At 40.6% G+C, this 22293-nt stretch overlaps 1 protein-coding gene across 2 annotated transcripts in view; it reads left to right on the plus strand.

Moving 5' to 3' along the window:
* rnf144aa (ring finger protein 144aa) overlaps positions 1 to 22293 on the plus strand; it is a 45587-nt gene that overhangs the window by 11919 nt on the left and 11375 nt on the right. The window contains exons 2-5 of one of the 2 annotated variants that reach the window (XM_074691958.1): positions 16906 to 17056; positions 18244 to 18348; positions 19304 to 19364; positions 21158 to 21374. In XM_074691958.1, the coding sequence (XP_074548059.1) occupies positions 16922 to 17056; positions 18244 to 18348; positions 19304 to 19364; positions 21158 to 21374 (518 nt within the window). In that variant the 5' untranslated portion in view covers positions 16906 to 16921. Of the gene's footprint in view, positions 1 to 16905; positions 17057 to 18243; positions 18349 to 19303; positions 19365 to 21157; positions 21375 to 22293 lie in introns of those variants that run through there. The other variant, XM_074691960.1, reaches the window with a different exon arrangement.

Genomic DNA, 22293 nt, shown 5'->3' on the forward strand with positions numbered 1-22293 from the left:
CTTTCTCTTTTAAACATCAACTGACATTAGCCACACTATGTGAGGTTTACATTTTCAGTCCCTCACCCTAACACCCCCTAATCTTTAATCCCTCCCTCCAATTTCTTTTACCATCTTGTCGTCTGCCAACAGTGGAGTTATCTTTCACTATGTCACCATGCTTCAAATTAAAACTGTTCCATCCTTCTGACATTAACTCTATGTTTAAAGCCAAGACTAAAACATCGCTTGAAGAGAGTTTAAAAGAGTGGTGTCAACTTAACAAGCTAATCGATAAATGAGAGCCATCAAGTCAATTAGCTGTTTCAGCAACTAACTCACTCACTCATTTCAGCCCTGTTTTTACAGTCTACTGTAGATTCATTTCACCCCAGGAAAGGTTTTTAGATACACAATGTTGTGCTGAAGGTAATGAGAATCTAAATAAACTCCCAAACACCACAAGGTTTTACAAAGAAATGTAAATCATAATCACAAAGGTGTAAAATTTAATTCAGATGCCTTGGATACTTAAAGTTATTCAAATGTAAATTAGAAGTAAGGATTTTTCTTTTTGAACAAAGTTTGAAAATAATCTTTCATCCTTTTTCCCACTTATTTGGAGATAAGTTGTGTTGAAGCATATGGCTTAGGTTGGATTTGTAAGAGAGAAAGAAACTGAGTTCAACTGGAAAAATAAAAGGTTTTCTTCAACATGCTTACAGTAGTCTTCATCCAAACTGAGCTGACAATTTAAAGGGGAGTTTCTAAGTGATCTTGTAAAAGTTTTCCTTCTGCGCCTGATCCTAATCCACACTTTAAAATGAGATTATCATCACCAATATTACAGTTTACAGGTTATTTCAAAATACTACTTTTTAGCTTCCTGATTGGGTCAAGCAGGATTGATTTTTAGTATTTCTCAGTCTATCCCTGACAGCTGATAAAGTTTAGAAGTGAGAAGAGAGTTCTATGTTTTCCTCTTCTGAAAACAATTTCTGTGATTAATTTTGTAGTAACGGACAAAGGAGGCTAACTGTCAGACAGAAAAAGGATAGAGGAGCAGAAGAAAGAAAAACAAGAGGGTGGTAGCGCATGGGCCAAAGGCTAACACCGGAGCTAAACTTTGTGTGATAATGTTCATTCCAACCCACAGTCAGCAGTTATTCTGCAGTGGTCTGTTCAAACTTGAGAGTCTATCAATAATGCCAGCTGCGCTAAAACTGCCCCACCCCCTTCAAAAAATCTGTCTGCTGCCCTTAAACACCACGGCACAACCTCATTGTTTTTGTTTGTTTCATTTCTCAGTCCGTGTAATGGAGGGAGCTCCAACAGCTCAAAAATGAAAACAAGGTAAAACTGAAAGTCAAGCCGAATGTCCCGTCTTAATTTCTGAGATAATTTACCATAAACACAAGTCTATCAACCTGATCGGGATCAAGTGCAGCTCTTTTTTTGTCTACAGTATTACCTGATGATGAGAACACGCACTCAGCGCGCATAGACTTTCCTGGCACACACAGGTATTTACGGGCCAGCTTTGAGAGTGTCGGGTACGTGTTGCAGCCTGTGTCACTCCATCAAAACATTGGGTTGCGGTCTACAGACAGAGTAGTCTCCTTCATGTAGGATTACATCTCTAGGATGCTGTCATGGCTGCCTTTACCTAAGTCATCCCATTGATACAAGTCCCCAAACAGGCTCCTCATTGCACCCAGGGCATCAGCTGCCTTTTTTCCCACTCGTGTAGCATTTGTGTAGTTTTTGTTAATGCTAGGTCAGCAAGACATGTGTCATCATTGTAGTGACACATGTGTTGGATAACAGGGCAAACTACATCAAATTGTCTGAATCTGTAGACGTTTTGAGCAGGTTACTAGAGTTTGAACGTGAACTTTTCACATCATGTTCAAAACTCAAATAAAAAGGGACAACCCTAACGTAGACGGCAACTAAACTACTTACAAACTGACAGTGTTTGCTTGTTGTCACGTTAACCTACAGATACGTTGGAGCACCAGGCTGCCGATAGCACTACATATACCAAGCTGCTACAACGTTTGCTTGATGTCGCGTGTCAACCATAGTGCTACCTAACTGTACTAATGAATACCTTAACTTGATGTGTTGTAACCAGTATAAAGTTGTCTTGAACAAAGATTTGTTTCAATTTGATCTCCCTTTAATTCCAAAAAAAAACACACACTTTGCTAAAAGTCATTTACAACAGTGAGTGTGAGAGTCCGGGCTAGAAGGTGGCGAGGCAGTCCAATTAAAACAGATCCTTCTCATAGTATCTTTAAGTATGGATCAACTCATGCAACACAATCACAGATCTGGCTGTAACTGATCTAAAAAAGAGGGCAGTTAGCTTACATTGCAGCAGAAAATGGCAAGATACCACGATGGTGTTAGCCAATGTTTTTTTTGGTTGTTGATTTGGTTTTTTGGTTTTGTTATTTTGTCCTACATTTCGTGGCTTGACCACTGTCAAACGGACTCTGACTTGTCACCATGACACACATTTACACTCACATTGCTTCGGTGCACCACTCCAAAATACATCTAGGTGATTGTGTAACTCCTCTGGGCACAGGAAAACTAGGTCTATCACCACTCCTGCCCCCCCTCTGCATGTCAAGGACAGACAGGGACTGTCCCTAACTGCTGCTCCTCCACCAAGGCATGTCACCTTTCACATTCTGCCATTGAGCTCTCCCAAAATAAAAGACCCTGTACGTGGTCTCTGGATACTGAATGTGGGTTAGTGGAGAGTCAATAAAGGGAATATCACACCCATGCAAGCTGAGCGCGTGGGTTGCTGCCTGGCACAGCATGACTTCTGTGTGGTTTCAATTCTGTGTCATCTGCATCAACCTATGGCCTACATACTCCTGTGACCTACATGCTACTTATCATAAAAGAGCCTGAAATAGATGCTGGCATTTAACAATGTTATTCTTTCATCACTAGAGAGGTGGTGAAATGACACATGTGCACTGCTGCTGTAATCCAGATGGAGATAAAGTATGTCAAATTAAGTGAGGTCTGTGAATGGACTGACAGGTTAGTCATTTGTTGGATGTTTGACCTTAAAATTGACAATTGTTTGACTAGACAAGAGAGTGAAGAGTGGTTTCCATGTGTGTATTTAATCATCTGGATAAAGAAGGAATACGAAAAGCTGGGAATAAGAAACCAGGTTTTTTCCAAGAAGGTCATTAAAAGGTAAACTGCTGCTTACTGCTGCACTGGTTAATAGCAGGCTTTACTTTGGGTTCACTGCAGTGCTTTCTGTAGGGGCACTGCAGCACTGCAGAGACTTTAATAATAGTGTTGTAGAGACGTTTGTGACTAATGTTGAGGTGTATTTTGTTCCCTACATTGGTCACATTGTGTACTTACCATTCAGGCTCTTTTGCTACAACCAGAAAGTGAGTGCAACAGAGTAAAATAAAATGCAACAGAAAAGCTTTGCAGTCTTTAAGAGTGGAATGACTGTCTGTACAATTCCAGGAATAGATGCACCGTTAAGGCCTTTAAAAACAGTTCACAACAAACTATTCTTAACTTCTCAGTAGAAAAATGTTTTCTAAACGAGTACACAGGTCACAGGTGACCCAGTGTTTTAGTGGGATGCAGACTGCATTTTCCATGAGCACCACCACCCACTGCTGTAGAACATATGAGTCCTGCCAAAGCCCATCCTTTTGTAGGAGAAATTACTGGAATACAGTTATTGCTTTTGTACTTTTCTTTTTTCAAGACAACTCCTTGCTTCATGCAGAGTGATGAAGTTGTGTTTTGATTTGTTGCTACATTGAAGTAAATGTCTGGTAAAAAATGCAACTTTGTAAACTTTGATTCAGCACTGTTTAACAATCCCCGTCACAGCCCATGCGTCTTATGCGCTCAGGTGTCCCTATGAATGTCCAAATAATGTGTCCTTTGTCCCCGAAGAGCAGTGAAGCATTCACACGCTGGCAGAAGCATCAGATCCTGCCTCTTTGCTCTTTTAGCTTGGAAACGCTCTTATTCAAAGGAGTTGTGAGAAGTTTCTTAGTGATCTTAAAAAAGTCTCCCTTCTATAGGCCTGATTTAATCTACAACTCAAAATGAGATTGTCATTTGCAGTAAAAGTTATTTCAAAATGCTTCTTCGTAGCCCCCGGAACGGGTTAAACAGGACCAGATTGATTAACGGCATGTCTAAATCTCTATGACAACACCACACCAGCTGACTAAGTTTAGAAGTGAGAAGAGAGTTCTGTGTTATTTTCTGCTTGGAAACAATTTCTGTGATTAATTATAGTGATGATGGATAAAGGAGCCTGTCAGACAGCAAAAGGACAGAAGAGCAGAGAAGAGCTAAATAGGAGAGTGATAGCCCACAAGCGAAAGGCTAAAAGGGCTAAACTGTTTGTGATAATGTTCACTCCAACCCACAGTCAGCAGTTATTCTGCAGTGGTCTGTTCAAACTTGAGAGTTTATCAATAAAATGAAGAGTGAGGCTATGTTAGCTCTACTTGGTAGATGACTGGCAGGACATAGCTAACCAGGATTTACTGACTTTACACATTACTGACACATCTCACAGCATCAAGCTGTCAGTAGTGCTACATATGAGCGGATGATAAAACTACTGTACAAACTGACAGTTTGCTTCTTGTCACATTAGTCTATTTTTACATTGTAGCACTGGGCTGCCAGTAGCGCTACATATAGCAGGCTACCGACGTTCTGTGCAAACTTGCAACTTAAGCTAGTTGTCACGTTTCGAACGACAACGCTATGTTAGTGTACTGATGAATACCTTACGAATACCTTGTCGTGTTGTATCTGGTAAAAAGTTGTCCAGAAAAAAATGTATTTGTTACAAAACAAATACGTACGGGGTAAAAGTAACATCTTTACAACTGTGTGCTCGAGACTTCAGGCCAGAAGGCGGCAAGAAAGTCCAATTTAAGGCGCCAAATCAATATAAATTGCAATTCTTTGATATTTTCGATTTTTGCATTTTTTAGTTTGCTTTTTTAACACCAGGCAGTGGGAAAAAGTAAATGATGATGATAACGTCTACAGATAATATCAGGAGCCATATTTTCCAATGAAATGCACATTACAGAGAGAAACATTTTGCCCTCTGCTGGAGAAAAGCAGTAACTTTTTTCCTATCCAGTTTATAAACAAAGACTGAAATGAAGAATTTGAATTTGAAAAAAAAAAAAGTTTTTTGGCAAAGAATCCAGATTTTGATATTGTTGAACCAAAAGTCCTGATATATTGTATTTTGATTATTTTCTCCCACCCCTTGTCCAATAAAAACAGATCATCCGCATCTTCCCCCATCAATGGACAATTTTTCAAAATCAGTGAAAAACCCTAACAATGCTTTTAAGCTTAATTCATCACTCTCATCAGGAGAAGAGAAAAAGAGTTTGCTTGAATTGTTTTGAAGAGGCAGTTTTATGCTTTGTTCATAGGTTTAAAATAAATATAAGGATCAAATGTTGGCTGTCATTACAAAACAGGTGTGAGAAACATAACTTGGTATTATGGCAACAGCCAAGGAGGCTCCCAGAGTGCTTGAGAAAGGCCTCAAAAAGACTAAAATGAATTGTTAATAAAAAAAAAAGTAAGAGTGGAATCTTTCAAAAAAAAAAAAACAACAACCTGAGATTAGTAAAAGAATTTTCAAGCTCTAAGTTATGAAAAGCTGCTGGTAAATATTCTGTTATTTTATTCCATGATTTGTGAACAACAGCATACAGTCAGTTTAGGGGTAAACTGGTCAGCAAAAAGCCGATACGAATTTGTATTTTGGTATCAAAATACAGCACCTCTCTGTCCACCGTTTTAGTTTTTTGGGTTTTTTTGGGGTTTTTTTTGGCATGACATGTGCATGGCTGTGAGTGTTATTCTGTGGTCCGTTCTGCTTGTTTGTTCCGATGCCCAGTGGGAGCCTTAACAACAAGGTGACAAGAAGTAATAGCTGGCAGTAAAGGTGAGCCAAGGGAGTCAGGATAATGGAGAAAATAGGCACATTGCCACAGTCCTCCCTTCCTCTTCTTCTTTTCCATGACACTTTTTCTTCTTCTCTTTGCCGCAGTGGACACAGGGAAAAGAAAATGACAGGAAGGGAACTTGAAGGCCTCACTCTCCTAATTGGCCATAAAGGGACGAGCTGGTCTGTTTAGGAAAGGAAGGCAGGAAGGAATCAGGGAGGGAGGTGCAGATGAGGGGATCACTAATAGCTTATTACTAAGGCCTCTAACCAATTTGGATTTATTTATTATTCTTTTTGCGCCGCCACACATTGCTGTTCATTGTGCCAGGAGTACTGGACACATGAAATTTTAGGTGAAATAAATTGCTGTGTTTGGGAAATTGACCTCATATGAAAGACAACAGGAAATGAATGTAGCAATTTGCTGGACAGAAATGTTAAAAAGAACAAGCCAAAGGTTGGATTAAGTTTCGCTGAAAAGGCCGGTCAGAACAAAGTTTCCTCTTGTCAGCTCGTATCATATCATGCTTCTCTCCTCATTAATTCTGCTGCAGCAAACAAGACACAGTCCTACATCCACTGTGACAACAGGTATTTCAGGGCTGCATTTGTCTGCAGCTAAACACTGAGTGGCCTTCACGTCTCCGTCTTTATCACCCTCTTTTCTTCTTGTCTGACTGCTCGACAGCACATTCTTTCTAAAAGATAGCCTTGTGCATGTGTTGAAATAGTGTACATCTGTGAGTACAATACATGCCTAAAAGAATGAGAGAAGAAAAATGTGTGGGCCGCTCACACTCCCACATCAGCAAACAGTTGTTAGCAGCTTTCTTTCACATCAGCTATAGGTGAAGGGTATAAATAGAGTCTTATGCAATGCTTTCATGGGATATTATATAATTACATACAATAAAAGGTGTCAACCTTGGTGTAAGTTGGTACCTGAAAGATGAATTTTCAGTCCCTGCTTGTATCGATGACCAAAGGTGATGCTTAATGAGTATTGAATTGAGTTCAGTTTCCCATGAATGTAAAGTCTGCTTTGCTATGCTGAGAGAAGCTTTGTGTTGCATGAAAAGATGCTCTCTTCCCACCTCTGCTAGAGTCTACCCAGGTGAGAATTTGAATTTTATTCTTGTCTTTCACACCAGAAAGTGGCACTTCTCTGAATGCAGTGTTATCTTTCTCCCATGCAGATACAGTCACGGTGGAGAAAAACAATGTATGAAACACTGTAGTTGCATTATAATTCTATAAAACTTTGAAATAAACTTACAACTACAATATTTTTCAAACATATTTTTGAGATTTTGGATAATTTTAGGAATGCCCTGATTAGCATTTTGGTTGCTGATATCATTCAGATTTTTCAGCATTGAATAACTTTCAATTCCACATCCTTGAGTTTATTAAGGTAATACTTGCAAAGGAGGTAAGAGAGTGAAGCTGCACACTTATTTTGACTGAGTTTGAAATTACTTGCGGTTGATTAGTTAGTTTTGAACCAGTTGCAATTAATCATATTTTTTGGGGATGCACCAAATATTTGGATGCCCAATATATTCGGCCGAATATCGCAAAAAAAAGCCACATTTGGTTTCCGGTGAAGAGAGTTTAAAGCAAGGCCGAATAGTAGTGTGTGTCGCAATGGCGCAATTAAACAACATGCAGTGACATGGTGACCTCTCACCTTTGGAAAAATGTCAGCGGTGTGAAGATATTTTAAAGTGTTAAAAAGCAAGAAAAGAACTGCAGTTCGCAAAGACTGTTCAACGAAACTATCTAGAGGGAGTTTCTCTGTTAAGACTTTTAACACTACTGCTTAAATTTGCCATTTAACAGCTAGATACCCTCAACCACATGCTGAGTACAAGACAGAGATGGCTACATCAGCTAAAAAGAAAGCGTCTTGTCTCAGCATGCCCACTCCGTCCGTGGCAGACGTCTTTGAGGACGAAAAAGTTTGCTCAGGGCAAGAAAGTCATGGAGTTTATGGCTTTAGATGATCAACCGTTTAGTGTTGTGAAGGATGCTGGCTTTCAGAGGCTTGTGGAGCACATTGAGCCCTGTTAAACTTAGCATCCACATTCGATATTTGGTATTTGGCCAAACATTTATATTTCATTCGGCCAAAAATGTTCATTTCGGTGCATCCCTAATATTTTTAATTTAAAATAGAAAATTGCAGCATTTGCTTTTCAAAACAGTTTTTGAGTCCATATCCCAGCAATATAAAACAATTCTTACCATTGGCCTACCTCGCAATTTACTTTAGTTTAGTTCCATCCACAGGTCTGTGGCCGTTGGCGCACGCTGAAGGCTTTTGTCATTGACACCAGTGTGATCTGTTCTGTTGTACACAAAGTGCAGACTACATTAAACTTCACTGAACCTCTTGAGATTTTTTTTTTCTTGAAGTTAAAATATGGCATTCAGAAGCACAGATAAGGTGTTTTTTCCCATCATAGCAGAAAGATGCTTAAAGGTCCCATATTCTGCTCCTTTTCTGCAGTTTAATATGGATCATTGATGTCTTCATGAAATGGTAGAAACATGTTTTGGTCCAAAAAGCTAATAAATCAAGCACAGCAGCATTGTTTCCAGGCTCTCATAGCCCCTCTGTTCAGAACGATCTGATTTAGTGGGCGTGGCCTTCATATGTAAATGAGCCACCGCTGATACCGCCCCGCTCTTCTGCGTCACTGAGAGCGGCGCCACCAGCTCCGAGTGCACAATGTTTAGAAAACAGCGAAGCTCGATTACTGTAACATTACAGGCTAAAACAACAGGCTAACAGCAGCTAAAGTTAGCATCCTGAAGCTAACACAGAGACAGGGGGACACTGAGGAAAAGCTCTTACATCTGCTCCACAGCACACAGCATTTAAAATACTCACATTTCCAGGGTCCGAGGTTTGTTGGCGGATGGTTGGTAATGTGCCTGGATTCAGGACCAGTCTGTTCGCTAGCCCTCTTTTGTACTGTCCAAAGTTGGAAAAGCAGTCGGCCGTGAAGTGACTAGCACACACATGCACAGTTTTACTGAGTATAGCTGGCACATTTCCTTGATAAATGAACTCTAGCCACTTAGTCTTGTTTTCTTCCGAGATGGGAAGCTTGTGCATGGAACCATGTGACTTTTTACAGCCAAAAACAGCCACACTCGCTGCTGGAGAGATTTCTCCCCAGATGCGGGGAGAGGACTGGGCAAGGAGGGGGTTCGGGGGTATGTGCTCCAGTGGACCAATCAGGTCAGACTTGCTCCTGATTGGTCAAAAAACGGACTCGCTGACGTCGGCAAACCCCGGGATTTCCACTGCTCGTTTTACTTTTGGATTTTACATTCACAAGCACTGCTAAGTACAGGTTTTGTCATTATATATCACATTTTGTGGGCTGGGAGGAAAGCCAAAGACTCACAAATTTCACTAAAAGACTCAATAAAGTGATTTTTGCATAATATGAGACCTTTAAGCAGAGTCCAAAAAGAGACAAAGTAGTACACAAAAAACAATGTGTTTCTGTTGATTCACTGTCCCCCCACAATGTTGTGAATTATACACTTACTGAGTTGAACAGTTTAACTTGTTAGAAAAGAAACACAAATTTGTTAGGCCTTTGGTAGATTGGACTCCAGTTGCCTATACATGCCAAATGTCAAAGGATCTATGCAGAAGTAAAAAAAAAAAAACTAAAAGCAGCCTTTGTTCCGTGTGAATCACTTCAAACCTGACCTCAACAAGCTCATGGCTTTGTGATGTACTAAGAGCAACAAAAACTGGAGTAATTTTTTTGTAAATGTATACAGCATGGACTAGCTAATAAGGTTATGACTCTTCAGTTCTCAGAATCAGCTGTTCTGCTGCTGGCTGATACATGCATCACCCAGAAATGAATTATGCAAAAGTGCACTCTAATCCTCAAAGTCATGTGTAGACACGTGGAGTTTTAGCACCACTCAGTGCCATTTAAGATGTGTCATGGCAGCAGCATGTTCATCTCAGACCTGGAGAAAAGACGGCACAGTATACTATTGTTTTCAATTTGTAATGAGACAAAGCCAGCTGTCTGATAGGCCTGTACTGTAAGTGTGTGTCTGTTATTGTATTTAACAATGAAGGGTTTGGAAATTCAGTGATTTACTCCTAAGATAAGAATCAGCCCTGTGTTCACGGTTAGAACTAGCTATTTTTTGTTGGTTGTGACTGTCTCTGTTTGACACAACGGGATACAACAAGCTCTAGGATGGTTAATGTGTACTGCAGTAAGATATCCCAGTTGCTTCCATCTCCCCTGAGAAGTTCTCCTCAATTGCTCCTCAGTGACCATTCCCTCTCCTGTTATGCAACGGGTTGTTAATGCATAGTGTGTGTGTGTGTGTGTGTGCGTCTCCTCCATGTGGATTCATTATAGCACGAGTGCTGCAGTAGCCAGATGAGCTATGTACATGGAGCCCCCTTTGACTAATGACTGACACATGGTGTCCACCGCTCAGGACGGATGTCGGCCTCCTGGCTCAGTCATGCTACATCCATTTTCAGCTCTCAGACCTGACATTTACTGACGTATAATCTGCTGGAAGGTTATATTTGAGCGAAAATCCTGCATACTCTTGCAATACTGTGTGTTTTTGTATGTCCCTCACTGATAATGGACCATCTTGTTAATAATGCAGCAGAGTGATGGCACTGCACCACCTTTGCTCTTGGAAACCAGTTGTCACTCTTCCTCTCTGCATCCTTCTCATTTCCTCAGGCCATCCTTAAACAATTTCATTTGTCCCCATCAACCCAAGTCTGTCGGCATTTGCACTGACAGATATCCAGCGTGGGAGGGAGAAACAGATCCGAGTATATTAAGGAGTCGTTTTTTGTACAGTGAGAGCTTCTTTCGTCACCAGAGATATTTTGGAGATAACCTAATACTCACATCTTTACTGTTTGCTGATATGAAGTAAATAGAACTATATAAGAAGGGTGTGAATTTTGGGGTGAATCTCAATAAAATACAACACATTTAGATACTGTTACAGTAGGATATGATACTGTTACATTATGTTACGATACAATACTACACAACATGACAGTTGATGTATCGAAAGTTATTCACATGATGATACATCACCAATTTTTGATAAACCTACCTGGATGTAAACAAGCACAGATTATGCATGGCATCTCGGGACATTACAGTTTGGCAGTTCTTTGAAGGAGAAATATTTTTGGACTCTTGAAATGCTTGATTTATTGGTTGTATGGCGTTATGGATATAACCTTGCAGAGCAGATGGACCTGCCTGATTCAGTTTCTGAAATTCTGCAGGTCCATCTTGCCAGGCTCCATTGATCAACGATTTCACTTGGCTAAATTCTGATGGGCCCAATCAGGGAAGAGCTACTGGAGCTGCCGGAGCAGCAGAAGTGACAAGCAGACTTTCGTACTTGTCAGCGTTCCTTTGATTCTTAAGCTAACTTTACAAAAACAGCAGCAGTTGTCTAACGCCATTATCACTGCTGTTTCTCGTGTTCCTGTTGTTGTTTGTCTACTGTTTCTCAGCAGTGGCGCACATAAGCTACGTCATACCGTGGCTTGATGTGGATTGGTCTGTGGTGAGCATGTCAATCACAACAGTCGTCCAATCACCAGCTGCTGATTTTTTGGAAGGTCTTGCCTCTGAAAACAAATCAGAAGAGCTGCTACCCAGATGGACTAGTGAAATATTTCCATGGTTGATATATGAAACTGTCCATCTGGTGTGTCAGGTTATTATGGTTATTGTAAACCCCTGAATTCATGTATTTGTTTTTATCATTTTTTCATTTTCTCGTCCAAAATAAATAAACAGTTAAGAAATAGTAAATAAAGTAGAGCTGAAACGATTCCTCGAATGATTCGAGGTACTTGATTACAAAAAATACTCGAGTAATTTTCTCTGCCTCGAGGAATCGTTTAATTTTAAAAAAGATCAAAGAGTAGTATTTCAAATAGAGCTGAGGCCATATTAAGAGAGTTTTCAGACCCCTCAAGCTACCTCTTATACAAAATAGCAGCTAGCAACAAATCTAGCTTCTTTTCTGGAGTTTGGAGACTAATGGGTCATTCTACGAAACGGGTCCGCAACATTTGATGAGATGTACAAGGCACAAAAAATGTGTCAAAGTGTGTTTACAAATTTTGGAGCTACCAAAGCAAGTGCTCTTACTGACATGCTGTATCAGAAAATTCTATTTCTTAAAGAGAAAAAATTTCATTCGAAAAATAACTGCTGTATTGTATTTTATCGGATTACTCGATTAATCGATGGGATATTCAGTAGAATACTCGAATACTAAAATATTCAATAGCTGCAGCCCTAAAATAAAGTAATAAAAATAAAGTTAGAGTTGGCTGTCATTGCTTACAGGCACTCAGCTAGTTCAAGTAATGTGCAATGAGTCAGGTGTAACCAGCACAACCATAAATTTTAAGGGGCTACTAATTTTTTTATATTGACTCATGTACTTTTCGATAGCTTTTGGTGTATTTTAGGCCAAATAAGAGGCATCTCCAATGTTGTTTTGACTTGAAAAACAACACTAGTTCTTTTGCTTCAGGGTTAATGCAGTTTAGAAACTTAAATGAGATGGATAAAGAAGTTAAGTCCTCATGTCACTGATGTCATTTAAGTCATCAGCCATTTGGAAAAGAGATTCAGCCACTTCTTCAGCCTAAGATGCCATCTGTTTATCCTCCAAAATGTCTGTTACTGTTCTAAATGAAAACTTAAACAAGGCTCATTTCGAAAATGAGTGTTAACAAAATTAAGACCCTTACCATTAGTCAGTACATTATGCTATCATTTTTATGACTGATACTCCTGTTATCTGAGCTTCACCAGCTTAATCTAAGTACGGCAACGGTAAATTTCCCTTTCATGTAATATTTGGACCACCAGAGTACACACCTTCCCACACACAACCCCCCAGGGCCATGTTTGTAGATGCACCTCCGTGCTGATAACAAATTGCTATTTAAGCTGTTTTATAGGAGTTCATCACCTGCATAATAGATCTTCCTCACTGCTCAGTGCTTTCTGGTCAGTGTGATGGATAGTGGATGGATGGGTGGATGGGTGCCAGGTGATTTGAGTGAGTCAGGCATAAAGTGCATCCCTGGTTTTTCTTCCTCTGATTTCCTGCTCTCAGTTTTTCTCACTTTGAAATGTTCTTCAGCCCTCCTACCTGAGACAGTATGAAGGGATGAGGATGAGGAAGATGTGAGGCAGTCTAATTTAAGGCATGTTTTAATACTCAAGTAGCATTAACATGAAAATCACATAACTTCAGTGCAAAGGTGGATTCCAATTGAACATGCTTGTAGCTTGATGTCTCAAGTTTCACTCAAATCAGCTCCTTTCCCTCCTCTTATTTGACTTTTTATGTATTTTGCATTTCGAGTTGTGTTAATTTAGTTTATCTTCTTGTGAATGAATAACTACATAACTCTGTGTACAACAACCCCAAATTAAAAAATGTAATTGTGTTCCTGCCAAATTGAATTAATTACTCTGCTGAGTCTAAATAGGAAACTACACCAGGAGACAATAGTGTTCAATGCTGAAATGAGACCAAGTAAAGATTTTCTATACAAATAAAATTACCATCAGGAAGAAAAGAAATCAATGCACTTAACTAATCGCCCTGTCTGTGCTTGGATGCATACCGAAGTTGTGAAAAGAAGACACCATCTGGCTCCTAAATCCCTAGCTTAATACATATCCAATAAAGTTGTTTTAAGATGGAATAGGAAAAAAAATCTTCCGACACCTTCTTCTCTGCTGCTATTTATGTACTCTCTGCTTGTTGCGAAGGATACACATAATTTCAGCAGCTTCCGCAGCCAAACGGTCAATGAAGTGATCCGTCTTATAAAAGGCATACTTAAGGATAGGGTGCTCTCATGTTTCCTCTCTTAAATCCAATGGAAGTCATCTCTTTTTCCTCTGCCTGCACCACTGAGCAACATTAAGGGAACTGGGATACCCTTACTGACGGCAGAACCAATACTTTTTGGTGTTAAGTGGGGTCAGAAGAATGATGAGATATGAAATGAAATCAATGAAGAGGAAACCAAAGGCCTGACTATATGTCTCTAACCACTAGGGGCCTGAAAATTTAAATAACATCTAAACTTCTGCCTGTTTAAGAAGAGTGAAGCCAAGTGCCTCCAGGAAGTACAGCAACATGTTGTGCTATTTTTGGAGCCCAGATTTGTAAACTTCCTCCTGCCGTTACATCATTAATAAAGTACACTGGGTTCTACAGGAGCTAAAGAAAGAGAATATTTGGAGGCTCTCTTATTGCCTTATTTATTTTCAATCAATCAATCAGTCTTTATTTATATAGCGCCAAATCATAACAAATGTTATTTCAAGACACTTTACAAAAACATTTACAGGTCTAGACCCGTAAATGTTAATAAAATTTTATTAGCAGAAACCCAACATCAAGACAAGATAAGGAGTCTTATCTTATCTTAATCCACCATGAGTACAGGACTTTGCAGCATTTAGCAAGTTACAATGGCAAGGAAAAACTTCCCTTTAACGGGCAGAAACCTCGGACAGAACCAGACTCATGTTAGGCAGACATCTGTCTCGACTGTGTTGGGGTTAGAGAGAGACAGATGGAGGAGAGAGAGTGGGAGAGAGAAGGTGGGGGGGATAAGGAGGTGGGGGGGGGGGTACTATCATACAAAGTAGAGTAAGTAGAAACCAAAAAATCCCCATGCTGTTTAAACATCGAAAATCTCTGCCTCAAACATAAAAAAATCTGATGCACCTCCAGCTTTGCATCTCTAAAGTTTACTGCACCACACTGTTACAACCTTTGCCTCACCTATAAATGATTTGAGAAATTGTAACTATTTATAGAAATGGTAAATCTGTATGGTCCACTGGTTATCTGACTGAATAAGGATTTTGGCAGCATACAACTCCTCATAGGAGTTTTAAACTAAACTTCTCAGAAAACATTCTGGGGTATAACAGAAAGCTTGTTTAACTATAGAATAGAATAGAATAGAATAGAATAGAATAGAATAGAATAGAATATACTTTATTTAGCCACAAGAGGAAATTCCAAAGTCACAGTAGCAATAAAAAAAACAAAAGTAAGTAAACGTGTGGAAAGTGCAAAAAGGTCCATAAGAAAATAGATGATGACAGCTTGCCTATCATTCTCCAGTTCAGCCAGCCTCCACCTCCACAGAGTCCAGGACTGAGCTTCTTCAGCAGTCTGTTCAGTCTCTGTCTCCTGGATCCTGTCTGCCCACATCAGGTGAAGCTCTTCTAATGTGGCGTTGGTGTCTGATGTTAGCTCTGTTAGCTCTCCAAACATGGCGTTGGTGTCAGGTGTTAGTTCCGTTAGCCATGTCTGTGAATAGCATGATGCTACTCTGCCCTCTGGTATTCCCTTGTACAGCTAGCTCATCCATCTTATTGAAGATAGATCTTGTGTTCCCAATAACGATGGCTGGAAGGACAGGTCAATGTTGTCACTTCTTAACTCACACCTCAGTACCAGCATGTCGTTCTCACCTCCTACTCCTCACCTTGTGGGAAGACATCAGGCCTTGCACCAGTTAGCATTGACATGCTACAGGCTGCTAACAGCTGATTTCATGTGTAAACAATGCCGCCATGGTTACATGTAGGATCTCCAGACAAACACAGGAGCAAAAATAGTAAAAATATCACTCAAGTCAAAAACAGTTTGGTGTCCACGACCAACAAATAAACCATACAAAGTAATGATCCACTCCAAATGCAGAGATGACAAAAAATATGAAAAAAATTACAAGAAACAGACAAAGAATAGAGAGCTGCTGCAACAGGCGCCTAGCAACATAAATATATAATGACGTATAACATATAACATATATAACACATGTATGTGGTGTTTTTGTATTTCAAAGTTTGACCCCATATCCCATCTGTTAACATGGAGGAGGTGAGCATGTACTGGAGGCATTCCATCTGGGTTTAAACTCCAAATATTTCACTTTAAGAGAGCTGTCATGTTGTCTATTTTTCAAGTCACTACAAGGTTTGAACCGTAATTAAAAGACAAGTTTTCAAACCTTCCTCCAGCTCATATCATCTGTGGTTTATCCCACATTAACTCAATCTTTGTTAAATGCTGAAGTGATATCATATCTCTGCAGAACAAGAACACACTGTTTCATCCTCCCTTCTTTCAAAAGAACACGTAGACAGCAGAAGAGTCCATGAAGTGATCATCTGACCTTTACAGCCCTTCTCCCACTCACCCTGCTCCTCTTGTCTAATCCTGCATACTGAAGCAGACTGTACTAAGACCAGTGAAAACAAGCCTCCATCTATCCATGCCCCCTCCACCTTCAAAAATCCTCCTCCTTTAGCTTGGTTGCTAAGCAGCACCAGGAGAGCTTGACAGTGTTGACGTTGTCTGCGCAGGACCACTTCCTGTAAACAGCCGAGAGCTCTCTCCACTCACAGCCACAGAGGAGAGAAGAGAGTGAGACGAGACAGCCTAAAATAACCCTCTCTGGCTCTCACAAAAGAAATGCGATGACGCTCTGGGAAGGAAAAAGGAGCAGTTACTTTATCCTGAGTGAAAATTTCACCCAGAGCGGAGATGGCTGATTGCTGCAGGAGTTTCAGGAGCTCTTAGGTCTATTTGGATGAGGCCATGAATAAAAATGGACATAGCTGACTAGGTGGGCAGTTTGCTTCTGCAGGAAGCTGGAGCTATTCTGCACACAGCGGGTCTGTCCATGTGCACAGTCCACCCTCTGAGTTCTTATACCGACATGTGTCATGTTTTTTTCTCTTCAGTTTCTCTTTCTTCAGCATGTTTAATCATATCTCTGTTCTCTTTCCCTTCTTTATTCTATGTTTCAGCTCCGTGGCGGTAAAGATGACCACGGCACGGTACCGTCCCACCTGGGAGCTGGCCGTGGATCCCCTGGTCTCGTGTAAGCTGTGCCTTGGAGAGTTCCCTCTGGAGCAGATGACTACCATCACACAGTGCCAATGTGTCTTCTGTACACTGGTGAGTGTGATCACCAGGCCTGTTCTGGAGTTAAAAACAAGCAAGGTCATTTAAAAAAATGAAAGAAATCAAGACGTACGCTACAAAAATGGTTACACATCAGAGTTTAAGTATCAGTGTCATAAATTAACAACCTTGGGATCCATCACGAATGTTTCATATCTTTCCTCTATTACACTGGACCTGGACGAGTACAGACATGAGGAAACATGAGCGCTAAAAATAGAAGCCACTTCCTAGAACAAAATGTGGGTGGAGGCTGTAATGATCAGAGTCCGGTTAATAAAGTTTATATAACAAAGGTCAATCACAAAATGGATACAAACACTGCTTGATAGCCAGCTCGGGGTTCTTCTTCTCATGATTTATATTTAGCTGTAGACATGCTTCAGAAAAGAGAACAGAAGATGAAGTGTGAACACACTGACGAAGAACAGAAGCCTGTGAAAGTACTCAAAATGAAACAGTTTACAGGTAAATTATTCTCTCAAACTTTTGGATAGTTCAGCTCTGTAAGGGATCAGAGTCATTGCTTTTTTTTTAAAATGTCACTCAGCAAAAAAAACAGTTTAACAGGCACTCTGAACAAGCTGAGTTGCTACACTGAAGTTGCCTTGAAATGACACTGATAAACTGTAGCTCAGTGAATTTGAACTTGAAAGCAAACAGTTGTTGATCAAAGCTGTGAAAGTGTTACAATATGTGTTCCCCTCCAACATAATTCCTCAAGACCTGTTAAGCTGTGGTTTTAACCTTTCTTGGAGTATATCTTTTAGCATTAAAGACCTCATTTTCTTTAACATAAGGTCAATAATTTAGCTCTTAAGTGCTGGGCAGTAAGCTGGAAAAAAGTGACCTGTCATGGCTAGAAAGAGATAGATGAAACTGAACCAGAATATTGAAGTTGCAGCAGTAGAAACAAAACATCAGCTTAAAGAAGCTAAAATGCTGTCAAGAGCTGATGTTGCCTGTTAGTGTATAAATATGATTTTTTTTAGTTTTGAGCTTTTCTGTGATCAAGTTTCTCAACAACATGCATCATGTTTACACCTCATCTTTCTGCTTTTTTTTTTCTTCACCACAGACATTGCTTCAGAGAGGCTTCTAGGCCAGAGTTTGTTTACCAACTTTTCAGACTGGGTCAATGCTGCCTTTGTTTATCTGTTTCTCTTTTTTTTTTCTCCCAGTGCCTGAAGCAGTACGTGGAACTCCTGATCAAAGAAGGCCTTGAAACTGCAATTAGCTGTCCAGACTCTGCCTGTCCTAAGAGAGGACACTTGCAGGAAAATGAGGTAAAGATAAAAGTCAAAGTCAGATTTCTGTTAAGACAGATTTTCCCTTTTAGTAGTAACATCCCTACACTTTCCTCTGGCTCCTGACAGTGTTTAATAATGTCCAATATGTCTTAACTCAGGGCTGAGTTGCTGGAGCAGTTTCCAGAAACAGCAGTCACTTTACATATTCAAAGAACTCTCATTGACTCTTGTTCAAACAGCTGCTCTGCTTGTCTGTGAATGTAGCACGTGTAGAACTAGAAATCCATGTGTGAAATGAGAAATTTGTCACTCTACAGGTCTATTTTTCCATTTCATGAACCCCTAGACATGAAAGTAGAGCTAGCACATGTGCTGTTACTTTAACACCTGTACACTCCCTCAAAGCTCCAGCTTACTCCAGAGGACCACTGTGCTCCACCTGCCAGAGTGTTTACTCTATTATAATGATCCTGGCTTCCTAGCAGAGGTCAATCTGCGGGCAAACTGCTTCTCATCCCTCCGGGCAGATTGTCTGATGGACTCACTCACTCTCTGACTTGGTGTAGCAGGCCTGTAGGCACAGCACAGCGCAGCATGGCCGCATGTTTCTAATCAATCAGTGTCACTGGTCCTTAATGGGACCGTGGTTACTCCTGCCAGTCAGGCAGAGCATGCCTCATCCCGGGCTGCTCTGACAGCTCTGCCTGCACCTAATAATTGACTGCTCTTTTACAAAGGCTGAATGCTCATTTCATTGCCCAATAAATGAGATCGTTGAAACTTTAGTGGGCCTGGGTATGCTCCTTGACTGCATAGTGGTGTTTCTCTCTTACAGACCTTATTTGTAAGCAAATTGTGATTCTGCACCTGTAGAAATTCAAATTTGACATTATTCAGGATATGATATTCACACACTTGACTACATTTTTTCTCCGGCTTATAAATATGCAGATGAACTCATCCATTTCTCTCATCTCCTCTCTCCCTGTAGATTGAGTGCATGGTGGCCACAGAGATGATGCAGAGATACAAGAAGCTTCAGTTTGAGAGAGGTGAGTCATACTGTACGTCAGTGTTACCTCCACAGCTAACACTTGTCAGTAGGTTGACGTCTCGGCACCAGCTGTGAGTCGCAGGCACATGTGAGGCCCCGTGTCCTCAAGGGATACAGTATTTTACTCTCACACAAAGGCATGACTACAATCCGAGCTTTCAAGCATTGCCTAAGTGCTGTTCACTTCCTCTGGAGTTGTTCACGCGTCCACTGAGCACCTTTTTGCTGCTGAATTGTGCCACAGGGTATCTGTGGAGGGCTGAAGGGACAGATTTGAGCGATGATTGTTTGCTCAGTAAATATCACTCTTCAACCCTGACACATGTTGACGCTTCACTGCTGTGAGCTGGGTTTGAAAAAAAGTCTTCAGGTCTGGCTCCTGATGCTGAAAAATATGGATTCAGTATCAGATAGATGCAAAAAAATCAGGCAAGCAAGACAGTTGACAGGCGCTGGAGCTGTACATTTGTCTGATGCTTCCTGTAGTACTCTGATTCAAGCCTGTCAGCATCATCAAAGTGAAACACCATTTCCTCAAATATGCATAGATGGAAAAGCCCCCTGGACTTTGTTTAAAGAGATTTTTAAACCATCATAAAATGTTGGACTGACTGATGGAGGCAGGTCTTTCATAGCATTGCATGACATTTCATCTGTCCTGTCGGTGTCTGCGGTTTGTAGAATAATGTTAACCACTGCAGAAAGGCTTACCAGAAAGATAATGGCAGGTCTGTGTCACTGTCAGCACAGACATGCTAATCAGTAATATTAGAGTTCCCTCACCAACAGAGTACGCTGTAACCAAGCTGTGCTATCACTCTTTGATGGTACTCGCCCTGCAGGTTCTCCACCTACACACAGGCACAGATTGTTCACAGAACATGCAGATCTCGTTCACACAAATAGACGCAAAGACAAACACGTGTATAGCAGCGCGGCAGGGGGTCCTGTAAATGAACAAAAATCCTCAGAATGACTCAGAAAGAGCCGTCGATGCCGCCTGGATGAGGGCAGTGAGCCGTCTCATCAATGTCCCAGTCCAGTCAGGCAGAACAGGCGCTGTAACTGTTCCATATTTCTCAGGCCGAGCCAAGAGTGCAAGTGGAATGTGTGCGCCGAGTTCTTGGCAGGGATGCAAGAGGAAGGAAGGCGAGGATACAAGGGCAAGTGCATCATACTATGAACTGAACAGAACTGGCACAACACACAAAAATGATCTATTTTCTACCTGAAATGTCAGAGATAAGATACACGTATTCAGAAGCGTTATGGAAACTTGTTGGATCACCAGTTATAAAGAAGAAAGAAGTGAGCCATATTGCGGCATGAACAGGGGACAGCTGAACCTGATTTGACATTTCTGTCACGAAAAAGTCAGTGAAAGGCTGAAAACAGCACTGCAGAAAGTATCAACTATATCACCCATTTTGGTTTGGTTTCTCTATGTCTTTTCTTTTTTTTCCAAGACTTCTAAACTAGCCACTCCTTTTTTTGAAACTCGATTGAACAACATTGTAACTGTTCTCCAGCTTCCTTAAAGTACCTTTGTTGCATGACTCAAAGCTGGTCAACTCATGTCCTCATAGCATTTCATGACTTCGCCTTGTGCACATTGTTCTGCTTTTATGGTAATAAATTCATTAACAACGGAGCTGTGAGTTGTTATAAAGCTGCTTAAATCTTTTCAACTATCCACAACATCTAACCATCTACACTTCCTCCATCCCATTAGTTTTCATGTAATTTTGGTTTAAAAATAACTTAACACTTGCACCTATTTTGTTCCATCAGAGGTGCTGCTGGACCCATGCCGGACGTGGTGCCCTTCCTCGACCTGCCAGGCTGTGTGCCAACTAAAGGAGGCAGATTCTCCAGCGCTGCCCCAGCTGGTCCAGTGCGCCGTCTGTGCCCTCGAGTTCTGCTCGGCCTGCAAGGCCAACTGGCACCCTGGGCAGGCCTGCCAGGAGAACAACCTGCCAATTACCTCCTTTCTACCAGGAGAGAACAGGTACTGTCTTTCACAGTCGTATGTGAAATCTTCTCTCAATCTGCATCTCAGATCAAACGTGTTAGAATGACTTCTGTTTTACATCTGTATGGAGACACTCACGTAGCCTTTACAATTTAATTAGCACCTCCATATGTGCTGCTATTCTGGTGCTCATTAAGGCTCAGCATCTTTAACACCTTAGCTCAGGCTGAAACAATGATGATGTGACATTGAAACTTAGAAGTTTGTCTTTCACTGATGTAATAAAAACAAACCTTTAAATTTGACAAAAATGAGTTTGCAAATAGACTTATGTCTATGTTTTTCTTGGGATGCACAATTTATCAGTATCAATATCAGCATCGGATGATGGTCATTTTTTTTAACATATCGGTATCGGTGGATGAGTAAAAATGGGCCAATATTTATTCATTGGCTGCTGGCCATTTCCAGAGCATCTTGAGCGATCTTTCAAGACCCAAATAATCTTGTTTTCTATGACTACGTGTATACCACAACTACGTAAAAGGAGTGGACTCTATTTTTTTATGTCTCTATTCCTGTTATTGATCCAAAAAACAGACAAAACATACTTTTTTGATCACGTTCAACTCAGGCCTTTGATCCTGTCCATGATCTCCGCCATCTTTTCTCACGATCACGCTACTCTTTTTCTCCGAACTACCTCGACACATCATTTGTGCTGAGATTGTGATAATGATATCGGTATATGATGGTAATTGGCCATAATAGCAATAATAATATCAGATTTCAGTAGGGAAGGGTACCTTTCACATTTGAAACAATACAGCACCGATGCCTGGTACCTGGAAATCAGTATTGGTACCCAAAGGTACCAGTTTTTAGTACTTTTTTGTGTTTATGTGGTAAAAAAATATCAGTTTGTTTAATAGTGGAATAAGATTTTTTTGATTTG

The sequence above is a fragment of the Halichoeres trimaculatus genome, unplaced genomic scaffold (assembly GCF_033239565.1).
Source record: "Halichoeres trimaculatus isolate MK-OKI-2021-1 unplaced genomic scaffold, fHalTri1.1 fHalTri1_scaffold_17, whole genome shotgun sequence".
Lineage (NCBI taxonomy): Eukaryota > Metazoa > Chordata > Actinopteri > Labriformes > Labridae > Halichoeres > Halichoeres trimaculatus.